Here is a 27,277-nt window from a genome sequence, read left to right as displayed (position 1 = left end):
CTGGGAGCAATGGGTTTAGGGAATAGTTTGTATCTGTTATGGTAATAAATCAAGGGATTAATTGTTTATCAAGTGCTTTCCAATAAATAATAGTGGGAAATGATAATGCCCACAATTGCTCACAATTGGTTAGGTTAGACACAAAGGTATAGAGACTAGAAACATTCTGGAGAACCAATGAGAGAATCAGCTAAACACAGATTTGTAGAAACTATAGTATATTAAAGAAGTGGTATTACATTTGTTACAAGATTAACTAAATTTGTTACAAGACTGGTGTGGCTTCAGAATAAGAAGGTGATTATCTCTAAGTGGTACAGCAAAAGCCCAGAGAATCTCTGGAAGGACTTGAGCATTACAATTCACTGATGTTCCCCGTCCGACTTGAAAGAACTTGAGCAAATCTGCAAGGAAGAGTGAAGAAGAGTGATAATTCCCAAATCCAGATGTGCAAAGCTGATACAGAAGACCCCAAAGTCTTTAATGACTGTAGAAGGTGCTTCTACAAAGTATTGACTTGGAGGGGAGGAGGTGAATAATTCAGTAAACAAGATTCTTCTGTTTAAAATTTTTTCAAATATTTGTGTTAAAAAACTGTTGCTTTTGTTGTGTGAATAAAGAGGAAATAATTTCAATGCATTAATCATACATTCTGATGGTAACACAGCAATACTGGTAGACGTTTAGGTGGGGGTGAATATTATCTGAAGAGAGGTGAGTTTAACAGGCTTTGATCTCAGTTGGATAGAGATTTAGACTCTTCAAATGCAAAGGTCACTGTTATCAAGTTTCAGACAGCATATCTATCAGACAGAGTGCATGAACAAAAGATAATTAGTGGGACAATGACATTTCTTTACATAAAAGTTTATAAAGCCTAAAAGTAAAATTGTTTAAAAGGTTTTAGTACAATTTTCATTTTAAACTTTTCAATGGTCATTTTAGCTTATTAGCATACAATAAGCTAAATAAGCATACATTTTATACATGGACCTTTGCCCTAAAAATGGTTTCAAATTGAACAAAGAATCTGCTGTAGTCTCCCTAATATTCAAAACATTGTCACATCATGTGACTGCTTCTCTCCCTCTCTCATCCTCAGTTTTAATTAGTCATGTCTCCCCAGATTAATCAAAACAACAGAATTTATGGAGGAAACAATCCGACAGAAATCACAAACCAACAGAGTGGCAGGTTCTAGCCAGTGGAGGCTCAGGGGGAGAAACATTCAGTCATCTGTTACCATTGTCTGGTATCTTAAACACAAGGAACACAAAAAAAAACTACTATCAGGAATTCTCGAAAACACAGATTGTAACAAATTGTAGATTTTTTTCATATATATATAAAGCCACCATACCTAGAACAAGAAAACAAAAGAATAACTTAGGAATATGTACGTATATCTTTGAGATAGTTATAGCTTCAGCTGGCCTTTACTGCATAACTGTTATGCACTTTATTAATGACGCAGACATCAGATTAAGTTTGTGAATACATTTGTCAAGACTGTCTGTTTTAGGTGTCCTTGTCATGGTTCTTCCATGACATCTGTTCTAGGCCTTCAGCAGAAACAGAACGTTCTGTTTGTTTGTCCGCCATCAGTTTTAAGGTATTTTCAGATGGATGTGTACTCATGTCCTTGCAGTGCACAGACTTGCTGGCTGGACAAGAGGCTATAAAAAGCAGATTGGACCCAATATGGCCCCAAAATGTCTCTCGTCCTCTCCACATGTCTCCACGCTGAGGTCTCTCAAGGGCAGCAGCTCTGTATCAGATCCCTGGGTTTCTACACTGATCTGGACTGACTCTTCCCCCTCCACCTGCAAGAAAACACTCGGTATTCATATGTCTTGTTTTGACAGTATCTTATTTCTGTCACTTCATTTACAGCTTGATTTCCAGGTTTACTTAATGAAGGGTTCCTAGTCTTGGTACTGGAGTCTCACACACCTGCTGGGTTTTGTCTGAGCCAAGCTCTCAGTTTCACAATTCAACCCTTAATTGACTTGATAGGAACAGGAACAATTTGAACCGATTACTTTCAGCTCTTACACGTTAGAGGTGTTACGCTCCACATTCCTCCTCTAGAGGGCGCTCCTACCCGTTTCTGTTATTGATTCAGTTCCATTATTTCCCTGTGTGTCTTGCTAGTGTTTTGGCTTTATAAGCCTAGCGTCTCCGCTGTTCCGGGCTCAGCATTGGAAGACGGACGTCCGAAGGCCCGCCTATCACCAGGCCTGGAGTAGCCTGAGGGCATAGGCCTTCACCCCGGCATCCTGACCTACTCAGAGCGCCTGGTCCCGTTAAGGTTTTAGTTCTCCGTGTTCCTGGTCTTGATTCCCCTTCCCGGGGATTTTAACTGTCTTTGTCCTGGATGGATCTCCTGGTTTATGGAATATGGACTGTGCCCTGACAACCTTTTGGACCTCCCTGAACTTGGTTGCTTCTGCCTTTCCCCCGTGCACCGGATCACAGTCCCTGTCCCCTGTCTGTCAACCTGTCCTGACCCCTCATGTCCTTCTCCAGACTCTTCCGGATTATACCGTCACGCATAGGGTCTTAAACGAATCACGCCAAATCCGACAAGAGGTCATTGTTTAACTATTGCGTTTCAAATTGTAACGAACAGTTCTTTCCGGACCCTATGCGGACGACACAATCCGACGAACTGGGGGAACACTAGGGAAACGTCATGCAGGAATACGGGGCTGAAGACAGGGGGGCGTGTCCAAGGTGCGCTGATGCACGAACAATCCAAAAGAGTAGTCCGTAGGGAATATCCAAAACACAAGGGTAAGTCCAAAACCAGGAGATCCATCAGAACAAAGAATTAAAAACCACGAAGGCCGGGTCGGAACCGGCGGACGGGGAACAGGAACGGGAAAGGGAAAGAGAAAGGGAGTTAAAACCTTAACGGGACTAGGCGCTTCCAGGTCCCGGACTCGCACGATATGGAAATCAGATGCAGAGCCCGGATGAGCATCCGCGCCTGGCTTTTAAGGTGGGCTGGGAATGGGAAACAGGTGCACCGAATAAAGTCTTGAGTGAAAGGGCTGGAGCACCCTTAAGGAGGGGGGACTAATATCATGACACAAATGTAATGTAAAATGCCAAACTTTTAAGGAGAAATGCAGGGGTTGCATCACATTTCTGAGATTTGAGTTTAATCCTAATCTTATTTTATCTTGGGTACCAGATTCTGTATGCATGTCCAAGACAAACTTGATTGATGTCATGCAGTTCAGTTACTGCTGGATTCCAAACAACTAAACTGAAATAATTACTATACTTGCACCAAACAAAGAAAAAAAATGCAAGAAAATAAAATGGAATATAGTTATATTGAAACTCCTGGCAGCATTTCAGAAGCACATTGCTTGAGTGGCTCTTTTCGAACTTAGTTATCAGACTTGTTGTCCTGCAACGTTTTCCATTACTTTATAGGAGAATAGGGGAAACTGAACTGCAATTGGAAGAGATATGTGCATTCAGAGCCAGTCTTTTCACATAAGGAGTCGGAGGCTGACACCAAGTGGTCAAAACCCTGTATTGCAATGTCAATGACACCCACTGCTTTTGCTTTATGCACAAATACTTTTTTTTTGTTGAAGCCCTTGAAACCTTCTAGCCATGAAACGAAATGAAATTGACATCTCTCCAAAACAAAATTGTTTCATCTGAGAGCATAATGAAATTTGTCCAACCCTTTTGGATTCCCCTGTTCTTCAGACACTGACAAAGGCTAAAAAGTAAAATGTTCAATATAAACATTTGATTCATTTATCCTTCTTACTGAAAACAGGATCCACAAAGCACTAAATACAAATAAAATACAAATTTCACCAAATTTAAACTATGTTGATTATTTCATATTGTAACGCTTACGGCCGACAGGCACTGTGTAAGAGCCGGCGTACCAGAGCGGGTGACGTCACCGCCCTTCCCTGTGATAGCAGGACCACAGCTACTGGGCTGTGGAGAGATCTCTCTTTAGCTCACGGGGCTAGGTCGCTGCAGAGAGACGCGGAAGTCCCGGGTTCGAGCCACCTGTACTTTGGGCCGACCAGATGCGGCAAGGGCGCCTGCCTGAGCCCCCGTTGCGTTACATTGGTGTCAGAAGCGGGGCGGGATAGCCCTTCGCCGGGGACGGCGATTTAAGCGGGGGAGAGTGTAACGCTTACGGCCGACAGGCACTGTGTAAGAGCCGGTGTACCAGAGCGGGTGACGTCACCGCCCTTCCCTGTGATAGCAGGACCACAGCTACTGGGCTGTGGAGAGATCTCTCTTTAGCTCACGGGGCTAGGTCGCTGCAGAGAGACGCGGAAGTCCCGGGTTCGAGCCACCTACACTTTGGGCCGACCAGATGCGGCAAGGGCGCCCGCCTGAGCCCCCGTTGCGTTACAATATGTATGAGCATCACTGTGGAGTTACCTGTACCAAACCCCATAATGCGTACTGTATAGTTTGGGCAAAACTACTATGGAAGTGTAATACAGCCTTTTTTTCAAAATGTCTAATATATGGTCGAGCTCTTACCTTACATGTATGTGATAAGACTTTGTAGGCTGGGTCTGTGTGTGTGATTTCTGCGCTGCTGTCTCCCAGGAACAGTGGGGCGAAGTCTCTGCTGAATGGCTTTTTGTCATTGGCTGTAGAGACTGCACAAGGCAGTGTAAGCCGCTGAGAAGCGAAGTTACTGTGTAACCGTAGAAACCGAAGCTGGACTGTAGTGAGGCCTGAATACCCAAACTGGGACATAATCATACAAACAGTTAAAGCAGCATGACGCAAGTACCTTGCTGTCAAACATAGTACAGAATGCTTACAAAACTGGAATTGTAACTATTTATAGTCAAAGTACATAGTTATATAATATAATTGTATTATAACCGTATGCAATTGTATTATAACTATTTTAATACTGTTTAGGTCACACTTACTAAAAAAGTCATAAGAGTAACAACCAGTAAGTTGGTCATAGTCATTGTGGAGATAATACTCACTCTAAAACCAGTGCTGAGTTGACTGAACCACTGGATCTTCTCTTTGGAGCTCCATGTTCCTGAGATCTACAGAAAAGTTCAAATCTTAGTGAAAAAGGGTTCCTGTTTTCCTTTTCCTCAGATGTTCTGCCTTATAATTATATCTTGCTACAGCTCAGTTCTTATTTAAGTAAAGTAAAAGACAGGTGTTACTTTTTATTATTAGTGATATATCCATTCTCACTAGAGTAGCTCAAAGCAAACTGGAATAATCAAAGCAACTTGCTACTTACCTGCTCTTGGATCCTGCCAAATGATTGCAGCCTATTAACATTTATTTTATATATTGTAACACCCTCGCCTGGTGGTGAGGAGGAAGCGCCCCTAGGGGCTCATAGTACCACTGGGCAGGCTGGGAGTTGTAGCCAGGGAGAGTCTGAGGGTCAGCACGATGACCAGCGGCTGACCCTACCTGTGTAAATAATGTCCTCGTAGTTCTAGTGCCCTGTGTAGTCTTATAAGTGTATAGCGTGTTGTTAAGTAATGACCACCCTAAAGATGTGTACGTGTTCCGTCAGTCTCCTCATGTGCATGTTTGGTTTTATGGTTGTTAATGAATAAAGCTATCGCTTGGTTTGTTAATTGTGTCTCCACTGGTCCATTGTACTGTATGTGGTCTGGTTTGTGGTGACTGTAGGATAAAGCCATTATACCAGACACTATATACATCTTGTTGTAGTGTACATTACCTGTGACTTAGTCGGAGAGACACACGTGAGTCCACCTGCGGTGAAGTTACAGAAGACGTAGAGGGCATCAAAAGGACAACCTTGATTGGGGTCCATGTAGTAATATCCTGCAATGACAACATTGGCTGATGAGGAAAAATTTAAAAGTTTCATATGCTCTGAACAAATGACTCCTGGAACTTTATAAATGCCAAAATCCTAAGCGCCTGACAAACTGTAATCCATGATTGTGTTTGGAACTTTCTAATGTTCTCAAACAAAACCTTTTAGAGACACTTTTGGAGGATGCAGAGGAGTAGACACTCTCTTGAATTATTTAAAATGATTTATATATTAAAAAACAATATAATCATTGACCTTAAACATGCTGTTCTATCCTGGAGCAACAGACTATTTACCATCTTCCAAATGTGGATTACTGAGCTTCAGTTCCAAGCAGGTTGTAGCAGGATTGTCCTTGGTGCCTTGTGCCCAGCTCATCAAATCAATGTCTTCCAGCATACTCTGGTCCAGCTGAAAATATTCTCTCAATCTGGTTGGAACACTAAATGTCTGAAACACACAAATTTCAAAGTTTGTATTGTTCCATAATGCTCTTCACTAGTGAAGTTGTGCCTCACAAGCTTTTGTTTGTAGTTTATCCATCCCTTCTAATATGTTGTATGAGGTAAATTAGCAACAGATACAATTCTGCAAAGCCACCAACACCAAAACTTTCATTACTGTTGTTGACCCATAATTAAAATTTTGCACTCCAGTTTTGAAATGATTCAATTTCTTCACTTACTGGAGCAGCTTTGAGTCAGAACAACTGATAATTTTACTTGGGAGGAATAACTGATAATTCTCTTCAAATGTATAAAACTAAACAGAATAAAAATTAGATGCAGCTAATAAACACACATCATAGCAAAGGAAAATCTGAAAGGATATTTTTATACTTTGGGAAAGACACTAAAATGCCTGATGTGTATGTTTGGCAAGTCATTGTCATTATAAAAGTGTAAAGTTGTATACCTACATTTTGGAGTCTCCTTCTTGGCCCAGGGCGTCCGGGTGGTCCTGGCTGCCCCTGTTAATGTAAGTTTTCTTTATTAGCACTCAATTTATAATATCCACTCCAAAATGGACGGCACTTTACTGGACATCTGAACATTGTAACATTTGTAAAATGTTCCAGTTTTCCACAGCAGTATGTAAAAGAGTTATCTTCTGTTCTCCATCTTTTCCCTTTAGACTTGTAGCGGCGAGGCTTATTAATAAGGCAGAATTAAGTGTTTCTGAGCCTTCCCAAACTAGGCCTCATCTCTCTGTTCATCTCTGTGGTGCAGCCACAGAGAAACTATTCATGCAGGCTGATTTAAGGTTTCCTTTGATAAGGTTTCCTAGGACAGCTCCCAAAGGGGGATGCACTTAGCTAAGCCTGGCTATCATGATCAATGGTCATCCATTGGCGCCTATCTGTCTAGGGAGTGCCAGATGGACATCTGGACTGCATTCCTAAGTGTCAGGATTAAGTGACTCATATCTCACCTTGATCAACCAATCAGGGACTGGTAGGGCCGAGTAACCCACGTGGGACTCTGATGCCCATGGAACTTTCAGCCAATGAACGAGCTGAAGTTCCTCCAGGTAAAAACAGGCAACACAGAGAGCCTGAAAGATTCAGAGATTCAGTGGAGAATTCTGTGGACTTTTCTAAAGGGAGTTCAAAGGAGAATTCCAGGGCAGGATGGCCCAGGAGCAGAAGGCTCCCAAGGGCAGGACATTCTCGCAGAGTGCCTCCTGACCATCCTGAGACTCAGCCCGGACAACCACGGAACGGCCAGTGTGTCCGAGTGCCAGAACTTTCCTTTGTTCTAAGAGTCTAGAGCTGAGGTTGCCAGAGAGTAAACAGAGGATCCACCCGAGGTTAGCACCAGCAGCAGGCCTCGTGAACAGGTCGGAACTGTGGACAGCTGAATCACTATTCAGAACTAGCTCTTCATCAAGAACGAACCGGTCCTCTTCCTGACTTGCTGGGACCCACAGTCATCTTTTCTCCTGTGCGGAAACTTTGCTAGTTAAAGCCAACACTAACTAGCCGGCCAGTGAGCATCTGCAGCCTGGCACCGAGCCAGAGAGCGCGGATTGGACAGCAACAAGCCTGCAACTGCTTCTTTGAGTCCGCAGGAGATCTGAATCCCCAAAGATTGGATGAGTATTCAACTTCAATGCATTACAGCTCAAGAATTCAATTGTTATCCCAACCAGTTGATATCAATTTTGGCCATAGCCAAAATGTAAATACCCAAACCCTACAGAACTGGTGCCTTCAGAGAGCACACTACATTACATTTTGGCTATGGCAACGTTACAGACTCCTCCTGAGACTTCCGGTTCATATTTTACTCTTAATCTTTACAAAACACTTAGGTTTGACTTTACAAAAAATAGTAGCGAGAAAGTAGTGAGTGGCAATTGAGTCTGCTAATGAATAAGGTAGGTCTTCTTTAAAGTTGTAAAGTATCAAGAATATGTGTAAACCTTCCAAACTTTTTCCAATCTAAATCTCACTCTGAGGTCTCACTATCATAGAGACTAAGGAGTGTCTGAGTAGACAACCCCTGTCTACTCTAAAAGTCTTTTTATAGTGGACCATCTTCATACCATGTGCAGCCAATTCCTTGATTTCCTTGTGACAATGTACGGAAAACAAAGTTTTCCCTGTGTTCGGAGTGTCGCCTTCTGGCTGTCATTTTTTTTTGCACTCTCCATTTGGCTGTCATGTTATTTCTTGCACAGGTGTTCCTTGAAGAGTCCAGTATGACTGAAAGGCCTCCCATACACATTGCTTTATTCAAAAAAGAATTCTGGCCAGTCTCCTGTGTAAAAACAAAGCTGGTGCTTTTTATTTTCTTTCTGAATGATTGATTACCTTGAAAGCTGCTCGACCAACTACAGCCCTTGTAGCTGACAGCAGCTACAACTCACTTCACACTGACCTTGAGGAGTACTTGGTTGGCTTCCCCACTGAGTGAATTGTCTGGGAATATTTTGCTAAACCTCTTCTCAAATTGTTTGCTGCTGAGCATTCCCAGTTCTGTGTGCGCATTCTAGTGTCTCTTCAAGTGGGTTCACTTTCTAGAAGTCTGTCTACACTGACTGCATTTATATGGTTTCACTCCTATGTGTACCGTATATCTTTGTGGTTTTTTTTTCAAATTTTGTTTAAATGAACAAATTAAATGCCTTCCACTCAGACAGCATCCTATCTCCAGGGTGAAAGTGCTTGTATATTTCAAGCTTAGATGACAACTAAAACTCTTCCATCACTGACTGCTGTTGAATGGTGTTTTCCCTGTGTGAATAAGCTGGTACATCTTCAAGTTGCTTGACTAATTAAAATTCTTCCCACACTGACTGAAGCTGAATGAAAGCCGGTCTGTGTGATTGCACTGGAGAGTTTTAAAACTGCTGGACCAACTTCAATTCTTCCCACACTGACTGTGGCTGAATGGTCTCTCTCCTCTGTGGATTTTCTTTTGTTTCTTGAGTGGTTTGATTCAATAAAACTGTTCCTGCACTGCGACCACATCTGAATGGCTTGACTCTCACAAAAGAGTTGATCTTGATTTCAAAAGTCACCCGACACTCTTTCACTGGTCTTCTGAGATGAGTCAAGCAATGATCATATGAAGGTTTCAAATGACACAAGGCCATTCACCCGACTGCTTGCTTGCTTGGCTGCAAAGTGAAAAATGTATTTTGCAGGCAAATTATTCCCTATTCCATAGCCCTTGCCTACTTTTCTCAGTTCTAAGTACAATTCCTCTTAACCATTTGTGGTTTCATATTCTTGTTTCTGGAGATAAAGTAGTGTTTCACTTTGCCAATACCCTTGGAGCACCTTGTGCCAAGAGTGTTCAAGCATTTCCAAACATGAGGTACTGACCTACTCGCATAAAAGTGCACTGACTGAAATTGGAAGACTGGGTAAAACCAAGGGATGGATAAAAAGAGACGATTTAAGTGTTTACCCGTGGGCCACGTTGTCCTTTCACTCCTGGTGTTCCTTGAACGCCTTTCACTCCCTGTGAATGTGGATGGAAGAGATCTAAGTACATTCCTCAAAAGAATAATGCAAGTTTATTTGCCTCTCTTCTCCAGAGAACAATGTGACATCATACCGCACGTCGTGTAGAAGTGATATTCTTACAACTTACAACTAAAACTTACACGATGTGCGGTATGATGTCACATTGTTCTCTGGAAAAGAGAGGCAAAGATATCTTCTTCTTTTTTAAATCAAAGAAAAATTGAAGTGAATAAATAAAAATCATAGTATTACAGCCAAACCAATGTGAATAAAAAGAGAGATAACACTTTCATCTTGCAGGTAACTGGCCAAATAATTCAGAACCCGTCATCATATAACATTAGTCCCCTAAGAACAGCAAGAACAACTAGAAGAGCAGGGTGTACAGACAGCACCTTTCCTTCAGGCAGGATTGCCTTGAGTTGAAGTGGATCAATAGCATTGTCTACAGGCTCCTCCAGTTGTCACCAGGACAGAGATCGGAGGATTGTTCTGACCAGGGAAAGGTAGCAGAAATCTGCCTCATGGCTTTTAGTTGACTTTGCATTCACGAATCTGCTGCCATCTCTTGAGGTTCCTAATTGTGAACCATTAAGAGTTCATTCATCCCCCTCCCAGTTGGCAAGCAACTACAATACATGTGGCTTGCTTAAAAGATAAAACAGTCTATTCAAATTCCTAAGAGATTCTTTGCTATGTGATGGCCAATTGCACAGAAAACAGTTTGGCTTTATAGAAACAGTTTTATAAAAATTAAATTAAGGATTGACTGTAAATAACTGTAAAACAGTCACTCCTTATAAGCCCAATTTCAAACATTTTTTCTATGGTTTTATCTGTTAATATAGAATACACTGTATATATATATATCTTTACCTTTATAGAGTATCTCTAGCCAGAGTGGACAGTTTAGTCAAGTTGGTATTGACAGAGACTGAGTAAAACCCTCCTTTCACAGCAGAAATAGTTGACCTACAGTATCTTCATCAGTTTTGCCTTTGCTTCTCAGATCTAAGATGACAAAATGAATACAAAATACGTACCTTTTTTCCAAAGAGACCCTGGAAATAAAAATAAATGCAATTTAAGGAAAAGTACATATAAAACAAAGTCCCACGGACTATTCTATCAAATAGACCCTTAAAAACAAAATCTGCAATATAATATGGCAGAAAACAGAATATTTTTCAAAAGTCTCAAAATCTGAACACAACAGCAAGAAGCTAACAGTCCTCTGGGAATGTATGAGATAATCAATTGGAGTTGTTCTGTACTCCCTGTTAAAGAGGCTGCTCTGGACATTGTGCCCATTGAAGGCCATGCCATTCCAGTGGCGTACTTACAGGAAGGCCTGGCAGACCTCTGTGACCAGATGGACCTTGCAGACCAGTGTCTCCCTGAAACAACACCGTTGCATTACAAGTCACGAATGGGGCTCACTGCAAGCTGACATGACAAGAGCAAGGACTACTTCAATCCTTTAACAAAGACATTTTACTGTTGAAACTAAAAGAAAGGTTTAAACAATTTGTTATTACAAAATAAATTTAACTGGATAAAAATTAAGAAGAATAATGATAACAAGTGAGAGAGGGTCATTCAGTCCATATAGCTTGTTAGGTTTCTAGTAGGCGATTGATTTGAGGATCCCACCCAGCTGTTTCTTGTAGGAAGCTGGGTAGCTTGTTCAAGACTCCCACAACCCTTTGTGTTAAGAAATGCCTCTATTCTTAATCATGAATTAACTTCCCAGATAAATATGTTTTAATTAAATTTGTTTAAATGTTCTGTTTCCAAATCAATTTTGACAGGGAACGTCAACCAAAAAAATGAAAACATTACAGAATGTTTTACTTAGAATACGTTTAAAGATTCTTTTTTCATAATATGAATTGAGATCTTCAATTTTTTTTCTTGACATTTAAATAGTTTGCCTTTGTACATACTGTACTTTCAGAAACACTGGGCAATGCCCATAGATTTTTTTTCTGTTAACACTCCAAGAAATTTCATATCTGAATAATCTTTATTAAATCTTTATTAATAATCTTTATTAGTTAGAAAATGTTTATGAACTTATTTTTTATTACATTTCCCTAAAAATATAAAGTACAGTGTATTAGCTCCAGAAAATGCAAAATAGTAAAACTATTATTAAGCAAAGAAAACTGTATTACTAACTTTAAAACTAACAAGATTTTCTTTCATCTCATTCTTGTTTATGAAACAGAGAACCTTTTGACAGTTATCTGGTATAAATTATATTGTGAAGTTAATAGGTTGTGTTTTCCTTTCTCCTTGAACAAGTAGTGAAGCATTATTTTTTTTGCCTTCTTTGTGAGGAGTTCATGATCTGGTGAGACTCTCTAAACACTAGTTTTTTTTTCCATAACATCCATCCTTCCATTTTTTACCTGCTTCATCCAGTTCAGGGCTGTGGGGGAGCTGGAGCCTATGCCAGCAAGCATTGGGCACAAGGTACAGTAGCATATGCCGTGGACGAGACGCCAGTCAATGACAGGGCACATAGAAACACTAACACAGTCAGGGCCAGTTTTCCCAGAAGCCAATTAACCTGCCAATGTCTTTTTGGACTGTGGGAGGAAATTGGAGTACCTAGCAGTAACCCACAAGAACACAAACTCCACGCAGATAGCAACCCAGGTCCGGAACTGAACCCAGGGCCGCAGTTGTGAGAGGCAGCAATGCTAAATACTATGTCACCATGTAGCCCTTTTTTCCATAACAGTAACTCTTAACTTGAACGGGGCCTTAATTTATATACACTACATATTCCACTGTAACTACAGTACATTCAAATAATACTATTGTTCCATAAAACATAATAGGTATATACAGTTAATAAACTAATTAAGTTTTACAACATTTGAGGTTAAAATATGTCTTAAGGTTTGGCTTGTGGGTAGGGCTGAGGTTGTGGTTTGAGTTATGGGTGGGTTTAAAGTGATTCTGAATGCTTATACTCATTTTGTCTTATTGAAAAATATTTATAAAGAATTATTTCTCTCTCTTTATTTATAAATTATTACATTCATTTTGTCCTATGTTACATGAATGAAGGAGTTATACTGGTCAAATAAGGCTGCATACAAAGAAAGTGGGCAAATAAGTGTGCTTCCGTTATTTCTGGGCTTTCCAGTGTGTGCTTTAACTTACAGGAAGTGATGGAAATAAGATCTAAAAATATTTTTTCCCCAATTAGATTTTAATGGTAAAAACCTTCTTGCCTCCAAATCATTAGATTAACATTGATTTTATTAATAAATTCAATTGGAAAATTGCTCTCCGCTAAACATACATTACTGTACCATGAGTCTATCACACTGATGTGATTATTTTAATAAAGGATTATGGTTTCTGACTTTAGAAGCAGATATGTCATAGGGGCTAAAATCCTAATTTGTAACGTTTTGATAAGACTTGTTTTGATATGACGAGGTCATTCAGCCAATCTGGGTTTTGAGAACTTTCAGTAGAAAGAAGCAGCAATAAAAGAACTGTAAGATGTAACTGGATAAATACCTGTTTTCCTTTTGGACCTGGAAGACCCCTGAGGCCAATTGACCCTTGGTTTCCCTTTGACAGAAGAACAGGAACAGGTAAGTAAGGTTACAAACGATAGGAGGCTTTTCACCCCATCAAACAACATGGCCTGGTAGCTTGTTCCATACACCCACAACCGTTTACGTTAAAAAGTGATTCCTGTGGTCTTTGGAAGGGCAATGAAAGCCTCTGGAACTGTATAGAGGCCTCTAAAGGTTTCTTGTTTCTCTGGGGGTATAAAAGGAGGAGGTTATACACAGCAACATCATGTTATAGGTCAGAGGAATCTCTTGGCAACAGGTAGAAATCTCCACACTGGCATCTTCGGAATACAAAAACTATCACTCAAAATTGCCAGAATGAATGTGGCATTCATAGCTTGGCTGAAAAAAATAAGCCTTTTCTGTTGGCTAATCTCAAAAAAGAGGCAACTCAAACACCTTGTGAATGAAAATCGAAACAACGCCTTATGGTCAGATTAAATGAAAATGTAGGTTTGAGGCCATGTTGATCAGATATGATTGGCAGAGCAAAAGATAAAGTTTATGTTCAGAAAACATTTATGTCCACTGTGAAATATTGTGAGGAGGTCTATCTATGCATCTATGGATCTCTTGTCAAGAAAGGGGAATCATGAATTTCAACATGTACCAGGACATTCTGGCCAGACACCTGGTTAAGCTCAAGCTTGGCTGAAAACAAACATTTCAGCATGACAAAGATCCAAAGCATTCATCCAAACAGGCAAAGAGATGGTTAACTGCATACAAAATAAATGTTCTCGACTGGCCATCTCATTCTCCGAACCTTAGTCCTATTAATCAATTGTAATCTTACTCAAGATGGCAGTTTCTGAAGGGCAACTGGTAGCATATCATAAGATGCTATGTTTTAAATCTTCAATGCTTTTAGTACCAGAAACACTTCTGCATCTTCTGTGTAAACACTATTTAAAGAACTTTGTTCTTCTGCTGTCTGAGGCATGACAATTTTTCTGTGGATTAATAGACATCTCCCTGGATACATTGTACTTCCTCCCTTATGGATTGTTTGCTATTGTGGTACTGAAAAAAAAACATTTTATGATTTGTTTTATTCTCCATGGGAATATTCTTTTCTGTCTCTCCAGGCCTTTTTAATATAATGTTTTGTTTGTGTTTGCAATTAATTGCACTCTATCTAATTAACTGGATCCTATTTTTTAAAATTGTTTTCTTACGTGCTTTTTTTTCCTCTTGTTTTCCTCCTTAATGATTCATTTTGAGATACTGGTTTTTAGATTTTAATTTGCTCACATTTATATCCGGACCTGTTCAAGCTGTTGCCATACATTCGCCACCAGATCTGTATTTATGCAATCCCATTTTACAGCTCTAAGGCTCCAATCCATTCCTTCAAATTAGGACTCTACCTGTACAGCTTCAAATTACAGTATACCTCAAGGCATATCGTATGATTGGAGCTCACTAATGATTCTAATTTTTCCACACTTTATCTCGACTGTCATAACTATATACGGTATATGAATAAATCATGTCTGATCTGATTTTATACAATAAAAACTAAGCCAGCATTTACAGTGTGGTTCGGTGGGAACTCATCATGTTACGATCAAGCCTTTTCTGGCTCTTTTAAAGCAGGTACTCACTTTAACCCCTGGAGGCCCTCTTGGTCCTGGAAGCCCCCTGGCTGCATCCAGACCCTGAAAGCATGATAGGACTGTTGAGGAACCACAGAAGGAAGCAGGAATGGATTCGACCAATACTCACACCAATCCCTCAACACCAAGTGAAGTGATTGATTCCTGATTACCTCTCCTGATTAACTGATTGAGAGGGAAATTTAAAACTGGGCTGGGGCTTTAATTGGAAGTTGTAAATAATTTGTTCCTGCTCTCTGTTATGTGTTCCCTGCATATAAAGTGACCCCTTTGTTGAATCACTGCTTTAGGAAGGATGGTCAAAGCTGAACCATGACATAATGCTGAAAACCAGAAACTAAGTTACCAAGGGGACTAAACTGTCACAAACAAAAAAGAAAAATCTAAGAAGCTTTATTCTGATAGCCTGTTGCTAGGCAAAGAAAGGAATCAAAGCCAGAAGAACTTAAGACCACAGTGTTTATTTAAAGTGATGGTGCTGGTCTGATACCTTTGGTCCTTTGGGTCCTGGTCCTCCCTTATCACCTCTGAGTCCTGGGATTCCCTGTGTGCACACACAAATGCATCATTCCTCAAGATGCAGAGACAATGCAAGTTACAAATAAAGAAAGATACTATCCAGTATGTCGTGTGCTCCTTTTGGAAGAACTATTCGGGTATTACTGTTCATTGTATAGACAACGCCCTCATCCAGGACAACTTATACTGATTGCAAAAAGACAACACAGGCAAATGCAAAGCTGTTATAATACTGTACAAGTGGGCAATTTAAATACACATTAGAAATACAACATTGGTCTAGGCATCAAGAACCCATTCTACTTGTTGTACTGCAAGTCTTACGCTCAGGGGCTGTTGTAATGTTTTGTACCTATGGGTGACTAAAGTTGAAACTGATTCACACATAGACTGGAAACTGTTGTTTGAGAAAAAGGGATATGTTAACATGTGAAAAACATGTTTTCTTATAATTTATAATTATAATTATAATTGTCAACATGAAGGTGAACATTCCAGGTCTGTTTTTAAGGGGTCTCCTTTTGGATATGGCTGGTCCTCTGTGTGAGGAACTGTGAGTTTTTTTTCCCTCAGTGCTTTGAAATGCTTTGAAATATATAAAGTTATTAAAGATCTCATGACACTTTTTGAAAAGGTAGTGGTGTTAACCCTGGTTACTTGGCTAAATTCTACTTTGGTACAATCTGGATTCCTTACATTTTCCCTTTAATTCAGTTGGTGAAGAAATTTGTCACCATTCCACCTGACCTGCAATACAGTGGTGCTTCAGGTGCATAATACTGTAGTTGATGCACATTCTGTTACACAGGTGAGGGCTGCACTTCAGGAAGGTTCCCTTCTATATGTAAAAATCCACTGAATCTTTGGGTTAAAAAGTGCTATATACTGTAGATGCATTTTATTACATGAGAATTAACTATGAGAATTAAAATTGCCTAGAATTATTAGGTAGGCGGCATCATTCAACCACTGAAAAAAAGAGTGAATCTAATATTTGTAGTACCTGTGGCCCTTCAGGGCCTGGTGGCCCCCTCTTTCCTTTTGCCCCTGGGAGACCCTAGTTTAAAGGAAGAGAGAAGTAAACACACTACAAGGCAGCCATTTTGGTGTTCAGTTGATCATTTTTGCACAGACTTGTTATAGATTTTTTAGCTACAATGCGACAATGCTTTTTCAAATTAGCCTTCATCCATCCATTTTCTAACAGCTTTATCCAGCTTAGGGTTTAAGGGGAGCCAGTGCCTATCCCAGCAAGCAATGGGTGCAAGGCAGGGCACATACAAACACAAATGTACTCACTCCTGGGGCAATCTTTCCAAAAGCCAATTAACCTACCAGTATGTCTTTAGACTGTCGGGAGAAACTGGAACACCCAGAGAAAACCCACACAAACACACAAACTCCAATCAGAGAGCACCCTGGGAATTGAACCCAGGGCCGCATTAGCGTGATATAGCAATGTTCATCACTGCATCACCATGCTGCCCAATTAGCCTTCAGCTGTAAGCTTTTCTTGGATACCCAATGGCTGGGTGGTCTGGATGAGCGTGTCAGAATTTTTTCTCTTTTTCCCCATACGGGTACAGTGGTGACTGATAGGAGATACAAAGACCCAATTAGCAGTTCCAGAACAAGCAGGCATAGAATAGAAAAAACAATCGATGATTCTGAATTTAATAACAAAATAAAAAGGGAACCATGAATGTCTGAATTTCTATTACAGTGTAACTCTTATATGCTCTTATAATAGGCTGGGCAAACGATTTTTAAATTTTTTTAAAAATAAATAAAAAATGAGATATAATGATGTGTTCCTGCTTAACTTAGACATTGCACGACTTTAAAACATATAAAAACAGGTTTCGAGAGTTAAAAACCACTTTTTATGCGCGAAAAATGGGTGATTTTTCTTCCTCGTGATCAGCTCAGAATCTTTGTGTACGCTGTAAGGTTTTTACTTCTTAATTAAACGTTTAAAATACACGAATTATATAAAGACAACACACGTTTCGAAGAGAAAAAAATCCCATTCTTTTCTCTTCCTGTTGTGTGAAACTCATCAGCAGGTCTTTTTTTCCCAATCAGAGGCTCTGAAAATAGCGTACCGCCCACTGTGCTCCGTCAGAGAGGGGCGCGGCACCGAGAGAGGGAGGAGGCGCGGAGCGCAGCAGTACAGAACGAATGTTCTACTGCCTGGAGCGCTTATGGCAGCGATCGCGTCTGCATTTATAACTTAGTTTTTAAAATTAATCAAGCAATATGAAGCATCTCTTTTTACTTTTAAGTCACTTAATTATCATTAAGCACAGCTTTCTCACCACCTAGACTACTTTTTGATACCATCCTTAGACAAAGCAGAAACGTGTTGTTCTGTCTAATGACATTACAAGTGGAAAGATTACAGATTTTAATCGTCTTTAATTTTGTTAAGTTATACATTTTAGAAACGTTTCATCCATACAAACACCACAAAACTATTCTCGATTGTATTTCTGAATGGTATGTTACACTTAGTTCACTGTTTTAAATACATCTAATTGAGAAAGTTAGGTGTTAGCATAAACTATTAGCAATAATATTAAATTTAGCACTGTAATAAGTTGTTGCACTTTCCCCTGCATCTTGTAAAAATATATCTTCATTGTTCAAATATACATTAAATCTGACTATCATATAATAAGTTAAATACAAAACTAAAGAAAAAATAGGGTTAAATATAATTCAAAATATTTTGCTAACAATGTTAACTGTTTATAAATAATAAATTGTATTAACTAAAGAGTAGGATGGCACAGTTAGTATGCTTTTTGTTTTGTTTCTTTTTCATAAATACAACAGTAGTACCTGATGTCTCAGTGGCTTTCAAAATTAAATTATGCATGCAAACCTGTGAACTAGAAAGATAGCTAAGATATCCATCCATTTATAATGGTGGCAAAGTGGTTAGCATTGCTATCTTGGAGCATTGGGGTCCTAGGTTCAATTCCTGCCATCCTGTGTGTGTGGGGTTTGCATGTTCTCTCTGGGTTACATGGTATGACTCCCTCTCGCACTCCAAAACATACTGGTAAGTTAATTGGTTTATGGAAAAACTGGCCCTGGTGTGTGTGCGTGTTTGTGTCTGTCTGTCCTGTGATGGACTGGCGCTATGTCCAGGGTGTATTCTGCCTTGTGTCTGTTGCTTACTGGGATAGGCTCCAAATCCTCTGTACTGGATAAAGAGATTAGAAATGGATGGAAGTAAAGGCACTGTGTGGATGGAACTATACACAGTGTTAGAAACCCACTATGAAATGGCAGCATCTCACTGAGAATAAAATATTTTATAGTGCTGGCTTAAGGAAACAGCCTTTCCACCTCTCTTGCACATCAGTATCCATACTGTACCTAGTTATTTAAACAAATTGCCTCTAATTATAAACATCTTAATATGCTGGCTCTGTGGATCAGCATCAGCTATGTTTGCCCATTCCTTCAATTCATGTGCATCCAACACACAGTTCAATGCCAGCAACTACACATAATCTAAAATACAATCCTTATTTCAGTATCTATGTAAACATATAGTCTGTTAACTTCATCATCTTCATCAAAAGTATGCCTAACCCCATTAGGAAGTGTTCTTGTTATCAGTGTATTCCTCAGCTATCCCAAAATTATCTTCTTCTTACCAACATCTCTAGTCTTTTATCCTGCAATAACTCAGCCAACACTTAAATCTCCAAAAGCTGCTTGTGTTAATTTCTTGAAATCACAAATATCATGTGTAAATACTGGCCATGTAATACTCTGCATTGTGGAATAATAGTTTATTTTAAAGGGAACTAGAGAAACTAAGAACTAGAGAAATCAAGAAAGGCTTTTTTTTTCTAGAATTAATAAATGCACATCCTGTTCACTGGGGAAATTAAATCCAAACTGAGCAATCTTCAATATGTTCAGAATATGACAGCGAGAATCCTATCAGGGATGCATTACATATGTTTTTAACTCCTTGCATTGGTTATCTATCAGGTTTCGAGTCAACTTCAAAATCCTCATCCTCATTCAGTACCTACAGTACTGGCTTATTATCTGTCTACTCCCCACCTTTGTCCGTCTGACTCTGGTCTTCTAGCTGTCCTCAAGAACATCTACATTCTGTGGGTGACAGGGTCTTCTCTAGCTGCACCCCAGAGCTCTCAATTTGTATTCCCAGTGATATCAGTCACGTACCCTGAGTGCATTTAAATCTAACCTCAGAACCTTTCTTTTCAGAAGACTTAGTGTCTGTATCTGCTTAATTTTTTTAATTTTGGTAGCACCTCTAACTGCTTGTCTTTCTTATATGTATTTACTTTGTAATCTGTGGTCCTTTTATCTGTTTTTATATCTACTGTATTGCTTTGAGATGCCACTTTTAAAGGTGATATATAAAATAAAGTTTTTTATTATTGTTATAGAGAAACATGATCAGTTTTCCCTGGTTCAGATAAAAAGATCTAAAGCATACTAGTTTGTCACTCTTCTCATTCCCTTTGCTAAATAACTTTTCATACTAATCTGATCAATCTAACTGGCTGTTTTCTGTGCTTTCTCTATCCTGCTAGATTTGCAATTATTCTGAAAATTTTCTTCTTGAAATAACTCATTTCTAAATACCTTTTTTCACTGTTAACATCTTGCAGCAACTCTGCGACAAAATATACACTTAGCACAGTTCATCCTGCTACCAACATTGAATAAAAAAAATCTTATGATTTCTATATTTATGTCTTTATTTAGTGGTTTCATTAGTGACAAAGGCTAAACTTTCTTGGAAAAATGTATTTTATGTGTTGCTGAAAAAACTGACTTGCTTTAACAAAGTATGTTTACAAATCCTTTCACCTGGCAATCTACCTGAATGCCCAACTATCTGAGAAGCCCTCCATGAAACCATGGTTGCTATTAATTCATTTAGGGCTCATTGACAGAATTGCTGTTTTTTATGCATGCTAATTTTCTGATTCCTCACTCTGTTTCATGTTTATAGATAAGACTTTATTGATCGCGAAGGGAAATTGATGTACATGAACATGTTTGCATGTTCTTTTGTAACATACACCTTTTTGTGATTTTTTTGTATATCTAAGCAAATGTTCCTGCATCCCTCTTCTGCACTATAGGCATGGCTTTTTTTCTGTTTGCTCCATTTCTAAAACTTTTTGCTCATGTGCATTTTTGTATTTTTTTTACACCTCTAGCACTTTAACGTCCTGAATTTTCATTTGCCTTAATTTGTAGAATGAATTTGAGTTTTAGCCTTAAAAATCTTAAGTTTTCACTATCTTTTGTTTCTTGTCCTACAACTGTTATTATTGATCACCGAATTATTGTACTTGACATGACTTCATTCAGCCTTTCCTGAACGTCTATGACAGACAGAGAGAGTGCTGTTTCTGGTGCGATCTTTTGCAGCTGACATTTCACTGTTTTAAACGAACAAGAAATTAGATTGCTCATAAATCACTTATCCTATATAAATACAGCGTATTTGCCCTCCGAAAATCCTCTTACTTGTTTGTTTTAGAGACCTTGATCGAAACTGATTTTAGATGTTAGAAAGGATTTCTTTTCTCTGTATTTCCTACATTGCTTTGTCGAGATTTTAAACTTTATATTTAGGCTCAGATTTCAACTATAAATCGTAGACTAATTAATAGCAGTAAATACTGATGTTTTGCTCCCTCTTACCACAAAAATATATATGTTTTGTAGCTGGGATGAACTTTATTTCGTACGCGTAGCTACTGTACTACCATTTGGACACGAAGCGATTAAAGATGGCGGCAAATCAGACACCCAGAGGGGGGGGGGGGGGCGTCTTCTTGCCTCCATAACTAAAATGACAAATAGGAGTGGCTTAAGCGACATATACAGTCGTGTAACTGACAGTTTGAGGTAGCCTGTCGTGTAAATTTCGCTTTGTTGCTGATAGGTAAAGCTTTCGAAACTCTGCCCCAAAGTCATGTGACTGATTTTTCGCCCTGTTTCGTTGGTTAAACGCAATGATCACAAGCACCACCATGGTAACTGGGATGTGTAGTTTTTAATTCCGTTTGAATTATAACTGTAGGTACTGTCTTCATATTTGGCCAGGGCTTTAAAGAGAAGGCGTGCCAAAAAATTTCGGTGCTGTCGTCTCCGCTTTAAAGGTACCCCGTGCTGGAAGAATTTGACCTCGGAACGTTTGCCCAGCGTACTTATAAGCATCACCACAGACCATGTTTCTTAAGCTTTGTTTAAAGGATTTAGTTTGTGAATATTGTAAATACTGTATATTCCCATGTCAATAAATACATTTAAACACACTTTACTGATGTGTTTTTTTTCATGTGTACAGATAATGTATGATTTTCTTTGTAAGACGGAAGATATGTATGATAATGTACCTTTGGCCCAGTCATTCCTTGCTTCCCCCTTAGGCCAGGCCAACCAGGTGGGCCCTAGGAAAAGCAAATTGCTTATATTATTGTGTGGAATAACCCCTTCTCATTAACTTCATCCATCTCTAGACGTCACATCTTTCACTATCCTTCAGCGTGGAACTACATGAATCTTCACAGCTAAACATGTCAATACTCCACCTGGGATTGTAAAGGAATCGCGCCTTGGGACCCCTGATGAGTGATGTCACCATAACTCTGTCATTTGTCACTACAGTATGTGCAACCTTTTACAGTGCTCTATCACCTGACCAAAAGAGTTACTTCCAGTTTTAGGTTTGTAGTAAAAGCGCTATTTGAAATATTCATTCAAGAACATTTTCTGTTTCGAATTTTTATATGTGCGACTCTAATTAGAATTAGAGTTTGTTTTCTAAAAATCAGTACCAAGTGAAATGTGTTGGATTTTGATGCACACAGAGCTTATCTGAGATGTTGTTGTACTGCTGTGGATTTAAGGAAGCACACTCACCCTCTTCCCTCGCAGTCCAGGTAGTCCTGGGCGTCCCCTCGGACCAACGTCACCCTGGAAAACAAAACCCCTAAGGTACTGAATCCTCACACTCTCTTCTCCCTTGTACTGTCAAGACAGCACTGTAGTAGCATAACAGACACAAAATACTATTAAGTCATTCCAATCGGACTTTGCCAAAATAAGCATTTTGTCTAAAAGGCACTGAAAAGTTCTTGGGTAATTCTTTCTGTAGTTTCTGCCAAAGGTGCTTCCACCAAATATTCAGTTCACAGGTCTTAACACTTTACAATCAATGTATGTTTTTCTCTCTAGATTTTACTATACTGAAAATGATCTCACCATTAAAAGTCTTCAGTTTTAGGCATTCAGATTTTGAATACAATGTTAAGTATAAGAATGACCATGCATGCTTTTTTAAGAATTTCACCATAGGACAGGTTTGAATACTTTTGCAAGGCACTGTATACTGTGTACTGTATACCTCCTACATATAGATAAGTTCAGATCAGCCACACAAGTGGTGCAGTTTTCCTATTTATTTCTTGTAAGCCTAGTTACTTGACTTTTAAGGGTCTCATTGCGACCTATTGAAAGATTAATCAATTTCCTTTAATTTTCAAATGGAAATTCCCTTTGTTTTCATATCCAACTTTAATGTGCACAAACAAGTGCACTATGTACTGAACTAAGCTAATTTGTGCTAAATTATTCACTCATTATTGACCTTGATTAACTGTATCTGAAGAAGATTCTCAGGTCGACTTCTGCAATGTAATGGCACTTGTAATAGGAACAGGGAAGAGTAGGGAGGGATTAATCAAGACATCAAAAGGCCCCAGTGAGTTCTCGAGTGACAGCTAGAGGAACCCACTCTCTACATATTGTTTAGTGTCAGACATGGCAGTGATCAGAGAAGAATCTTACCGGATCCCCTTCATTCCCTACAACACCCAGGAGTCCATCCAAACCGCTTGGGCCCTAATGCATAGACACAAGATAGATGCAGGACACTGATGAAATGTGTATTCAGCTACTTTTTTGATGTGTGAATGTGATATTCAAAGTGTAGCAGATTCGGCTCCTACCTAGTGCTTCCCAGACAGCACAGACAGTACCTTGTATCTCATCTCACCATTTACAATTCAAGCCATAAGTTGCTTCAGTCAGACCAAATGCATTTATTTTCCATATAAAGTGAGGTTCTGGAAGTGGCTGAGATGTTGTACAACAGGAATGAGAGTGATGTGCTCTCGCTCTGCCTCTTATGGACCTCAGTGCTCACCTGTTTCCCAGGGGGTCCAGCAGGGCCTCGTTTTCCCCGTGGGCCTTGGGCACCCTGCAACCACCAAGACAACTCTCAGAACGTGACCACGCAAGCCAGTTAGCTGGTGTTTTAAATCGAGAAATGATTATTTCAGGATCTGGTTTGCTTCGACTCTGTGATAAGATTTGTGCCTTGTAAAGGTGATTGAGCAGTACCAGGACCTCCTCAGATGAGGTGTGTCAGTTATTATCAGAGCAGCACTGGGAGAACCTGTGACTGACATGCCTGATATGCTGCTGTGAAGCACATGGATTGGCTTTCCTGGGCTCTGATAGAGATACCGACACGAGTCACTGTAAACTTACTGGCTTGCCAGGCAACCCTCTGTTGCCCCTTTTTCCAGGAGGTCCTTTCACTCCCTGAGCATAAGAAGAAGCAAGACCACAGGTTAATCTACACACTGCAAAACACTTTTGAATAACATCATAAACATGGCTGCACACAACAGAGCAATCACTCCCTCTCTCACTGCTAGGCCACCAGATGGAGATCTGAAGCAGCTCTTGGTGATAACGCTGATAGCTTAATGAAGCCTAACAAGCCGAGTTGCCGTTTCATGGTAATCTGAATAAATCCTCGTCTACATCCAATTCGATCACCTCTGATGGTGCTCTGCTAGTTCTGTGGTACCCCTGAGTTACCCCATGGCTTGGGCTTTACTGATTGGACTGGTTGAATAATCTCTGGCAGGACATTGTGTCCAGTCACAGCATATCGACTTTGTGGTGCCTCTTATGCCTTACCTTGTGGCCTGGTCTCCCCTTGCTGCTCTTGTCTCCTGGGGGCCCCTGAGGTCCATGGGTCCCCTTGGGCCCTGGTGCTCCCCGGTGTCCTCTGAGCCCAGCTGAACCCTGTGCAGAGACGTGAACAAAGAAAGCATCAGTACACCATTAGCAAAGTGTTGCCTGGGTACAGCAGACACAACAAAAACACATAAAGAGCAACTATATTTCAGGTGATAAAGATTATTTATGATGGTATTTCTCAAATCGCTGGATGTCTCATGGAGAAACACATTGTTTTGTGATTTCTAGAGAAGAAGAGGAACAACATGTTAAAATGTTGTTTGTGTAATCAAAGGATATGAATTGGAAGCAAATATTTATCATACTGAAGTAAAAGTATATGTTAGTGAATAAATACATTATATTTATGCATATAATAACTATGTAAAAATAAGTAGATCATAACTAAATTTTTCTTTTTTATATAAAAAACATGCCTGTAAAATTTAATAAATAAAAGCAGTGAGCTATGTGTTCTATGTTATGTAGAGGTGGAAGTATTATGTTACATCATGATGACGACAATCTTTTTTTTACTCAAGTTTTTAAATCTTAAATGACTTTTTTAATCAAAAAACTTGTTTGGAATTACGGGTTTTACAGCAACAATGTAGTTTTTACCATTTTGACCTTTCCAGTTTACAACATGGCAACTTGTCTGCAACCTTTTATTGTGAAATGACTCATATGCATCTACTGTCGTGAACCAGATTAAAAAGTTACGTTTATCAGATTTTGACAGGAATGTCTCCAGCAACCAGAGTAAATACTGTCTCTGTGGGGTATATCTGTGAAGTAGAGGAGATGATGACGTGCAGTTCTGCAGTGTCAGTTCTGCAGTGTGTGTCACTTTGTAAGTTAGCTGTGTTGTCAGACACTGAGTCATTTGCAGTGTTATGGAGGTACAGACCATTCTGCCCTTTGCACCCATTTCTCCATTTATTCCTTTAGCACCTTTGGGTCCCTTTGAAAAAGGCAAAACAGAAAATTAGTCATAATCATAATAAACTAATTTGAATTAAAAAGGAAAGTACTGTGATGCAAGAGATATATTAGCATTGATATACATTGTACTAGGCTGTTATTCAAGAGATTGCGTTTAGCATCTGCTGCTCTGATTTGATTAGATTTAAGTGTACTATGAAGAAACACACAAAGAATTTTAAACTATGCCTGTGTGAAAGATCACAGTTTGCTGTGAGAGTGGAAACTTTGCTTGTACTGTATGTGTGTTATTTCATGAAGCCTAAGTTGTCTTACCCACAATGCATTGTTGAGTGAGCTTCAAAAGATGTTAGATATTCTATGTTATGGCTTCCTGACCTATGTTTATCCATTAATCTGATCATTTTACTAGTTGTTCATATAATAAGTTTTTTGTGTTGTTCTAAAACATAAATATACAATGACACAATAACAGTGATATACTTCTAACAATTGTTCCTGCTGTGTGTCTGCTGTTTCACCTTGAGTGAGGTACTTTACCCCATGTGATTTCAGTCCACCTTGCTGTATAAATGAGGGCTAGTACTGCTGGGAGTAATTTATGCAATGAACCAGCATCCTGTAAAGGGGGAAATGTCATATGCTCTCACAGAGCACAGGATAGCTGCTGTGGCTCTGATATGAAAATTACCTACTTCTCACAATCATCAAATTCTGTCAAAAGCAGTGCAGAATCCATACCACTTGTCCCTTGTTTCCACGGATTCCAGGCTTTCCAAGTTCTCCATAATCCCCCTTTGATACAAATGCACAAAAACAGGAACAAATAATCTTTAAACAGTACACTTATCTTAATTCATTAAATGGATAAACAGAAAATCAAAGGCAGTCATACAGTAAACCCATGTTACTTAGTATTTAAACAGAAATATAATGTATTGCTTATAATAAAATGATAGCTGAAATATAGATGATCTTGTTCCATGAATGTCAATTATCTCCCCCTAAGCAGGCATATCATCTGAGAGGAATATTCTGGCCTCATGCTCATTGAGGTGTGTACTGCTTGTGAATTGTGTTACAACTGAGAATTGTGCGTGATATGAACTTGTGTTTTTTTAACACGGGTTATAAAAAGCCATGCCTTTTCCTGCTCTTAGCTGGGAACATGAGACAAGCATCCAAACGCTAAAATATGGAAAAGGCTTGAGATTAAAATAGCAAAATTCCCCATCAATCCTGTAGAATGTGGACTCAAACATAAAATAATTCAATATACCTTTGGTCCAGGAGGTCCATTCTCTCCAACAAACCCCCTCTGCCCTGGCAGACCCTGTTGGGAGAAAATATTTACCCATTTAGTTACCTACGTATACTAAAGTACTAAGTATAGTATATAATATCTTTAAGTAACCACTTTCTTGTGGACCGAAGAAAGACATCACAACTTGACATCCTGCATATTGCTCTTAGACATCCAGACAGGCACAACCAGCTTAGATGTCTGGAGAGGTGTCATTTTCTGCAGTGACACACATTACATCCAAGCACATTTTTCAATGTATTGTACGCATGGGGCCTCACTGTCATTTATAGCATCCAGTCAGATTGTGGTGCTATGTTTGAGAAAGAGTTAACCAAATTCCACAAATCTGTAATGGGAAACCTCAGATGCTTCTCATTCAATCGAAACATCAAATTGGTGTTAGTGAAGGAAAACGTTTAC

The 27,277-nt window shown here is 39.3% G+C and overlaps 1 protein-coding gene across 1 annotated transcript in view; it reads right to left on the bottom strand.

Annotated features, from left to right (window-relative positions):
* Positions 1–372: 372 nt before the first annotated feature.
* The window catches only part of LOC107078461 (collagen alpha-1(V) chain), an 82,985-nt gene continuing 56,080 nt past the window's right edge, over positions 373–27,277 (bottom strand). The window contains exons 42-63 of the mRNA XM_069194336.1: positions 26,831–26,884; positions 26,293–26,346; positions 25,517–25,570; positions 24,565–24,672; positions 24,127–24,180; positions 23,780–23,833; positions 23,422–23,475; positions 22,495–22,548; positions 21,969–22,022; positions 16,559–16,612; positions 15,527–15,580; positions 15,025–15,078; positions 13,356–13,409; positions 11,156–11,209; positions 10,856–10,873; positions 9,754–9,807; positions 6,756–6,806; positions 6,133–6,286; positions 5,735–5,841; positions 5,007–5,072; positions 4,540–4,752; positions 373–1,823 (exon numbers count right to left, since the gene is read on the bottom strand). Coding sequence (XP_069050437.1) covers positions 1,677–1,823; positions 4,540–4,752; positions 5,007–5,072; positions 5,735–5,841; positions 6,133–6,286; positions 6,756–6,806; positions 9,754–9,807; positions 10,856–10,873; positions 11,156–11,209; positions 13,356–13,409; positions 15,025–15,078; positions 15,527–15,580; positions 16,559–16,612; positions 21,969–22,022; positions 22,495–22,548; positions 23,422–23,475; positions 23,780–23,833; positions 24,127–24,180; positions 24,565–24,672; positions 25,517–25,570; positions 26,293–26,346; positions 26,831–26,884 — 1,620 coding nt within the window. The 3' untranslated portion in view covers positions 373–1,676. The remainder of the gene's footprint in view (positions 1,824–4,539; positions 4,753–5,006; positions 5,073–5,734; positions 5,842–6,132; positions 6,287–6,755; positions 6,807–9,753; positions 9,808–10,855; positions 10,874–11,155; positions 11,210–13,355; positions 13,410–15,024; positions 15,079–15,526; positions 15,581–16,558; positions 16,613–21,968; positions 22,023–22,494; positions 22,549–23,421; positions 23,476–23,779; positions 23,834–24,126; positions 24,181–24,564; positions 24,673–25,516; positions 25,571–26,292; positions 26,347–26,830; positions 26,885–27,277) is intronic.

The sequence above is a fragment of the Lepisosteus oculatus genome, chromosome 9 (assembly GCF_040954835.1).
Source record: "Lepisosteus oculatus isolate fLepOcu1 chromosome 9, fLepOcu1.hap2, whole genome shotgun sequence".
Taxonomy (NCBI): Eukaryota; Metazoa; Chordata; class Actinopteri; order Semionotiformes; family Lepisosteidae; genus Lepisosteus; species Lepisosteus oculatus.
The sequence above is the reverse complement of the archived record's forward strand: the minus strand, read 5'-3'. Positions and strand labels throughout refer to the sequence as shown.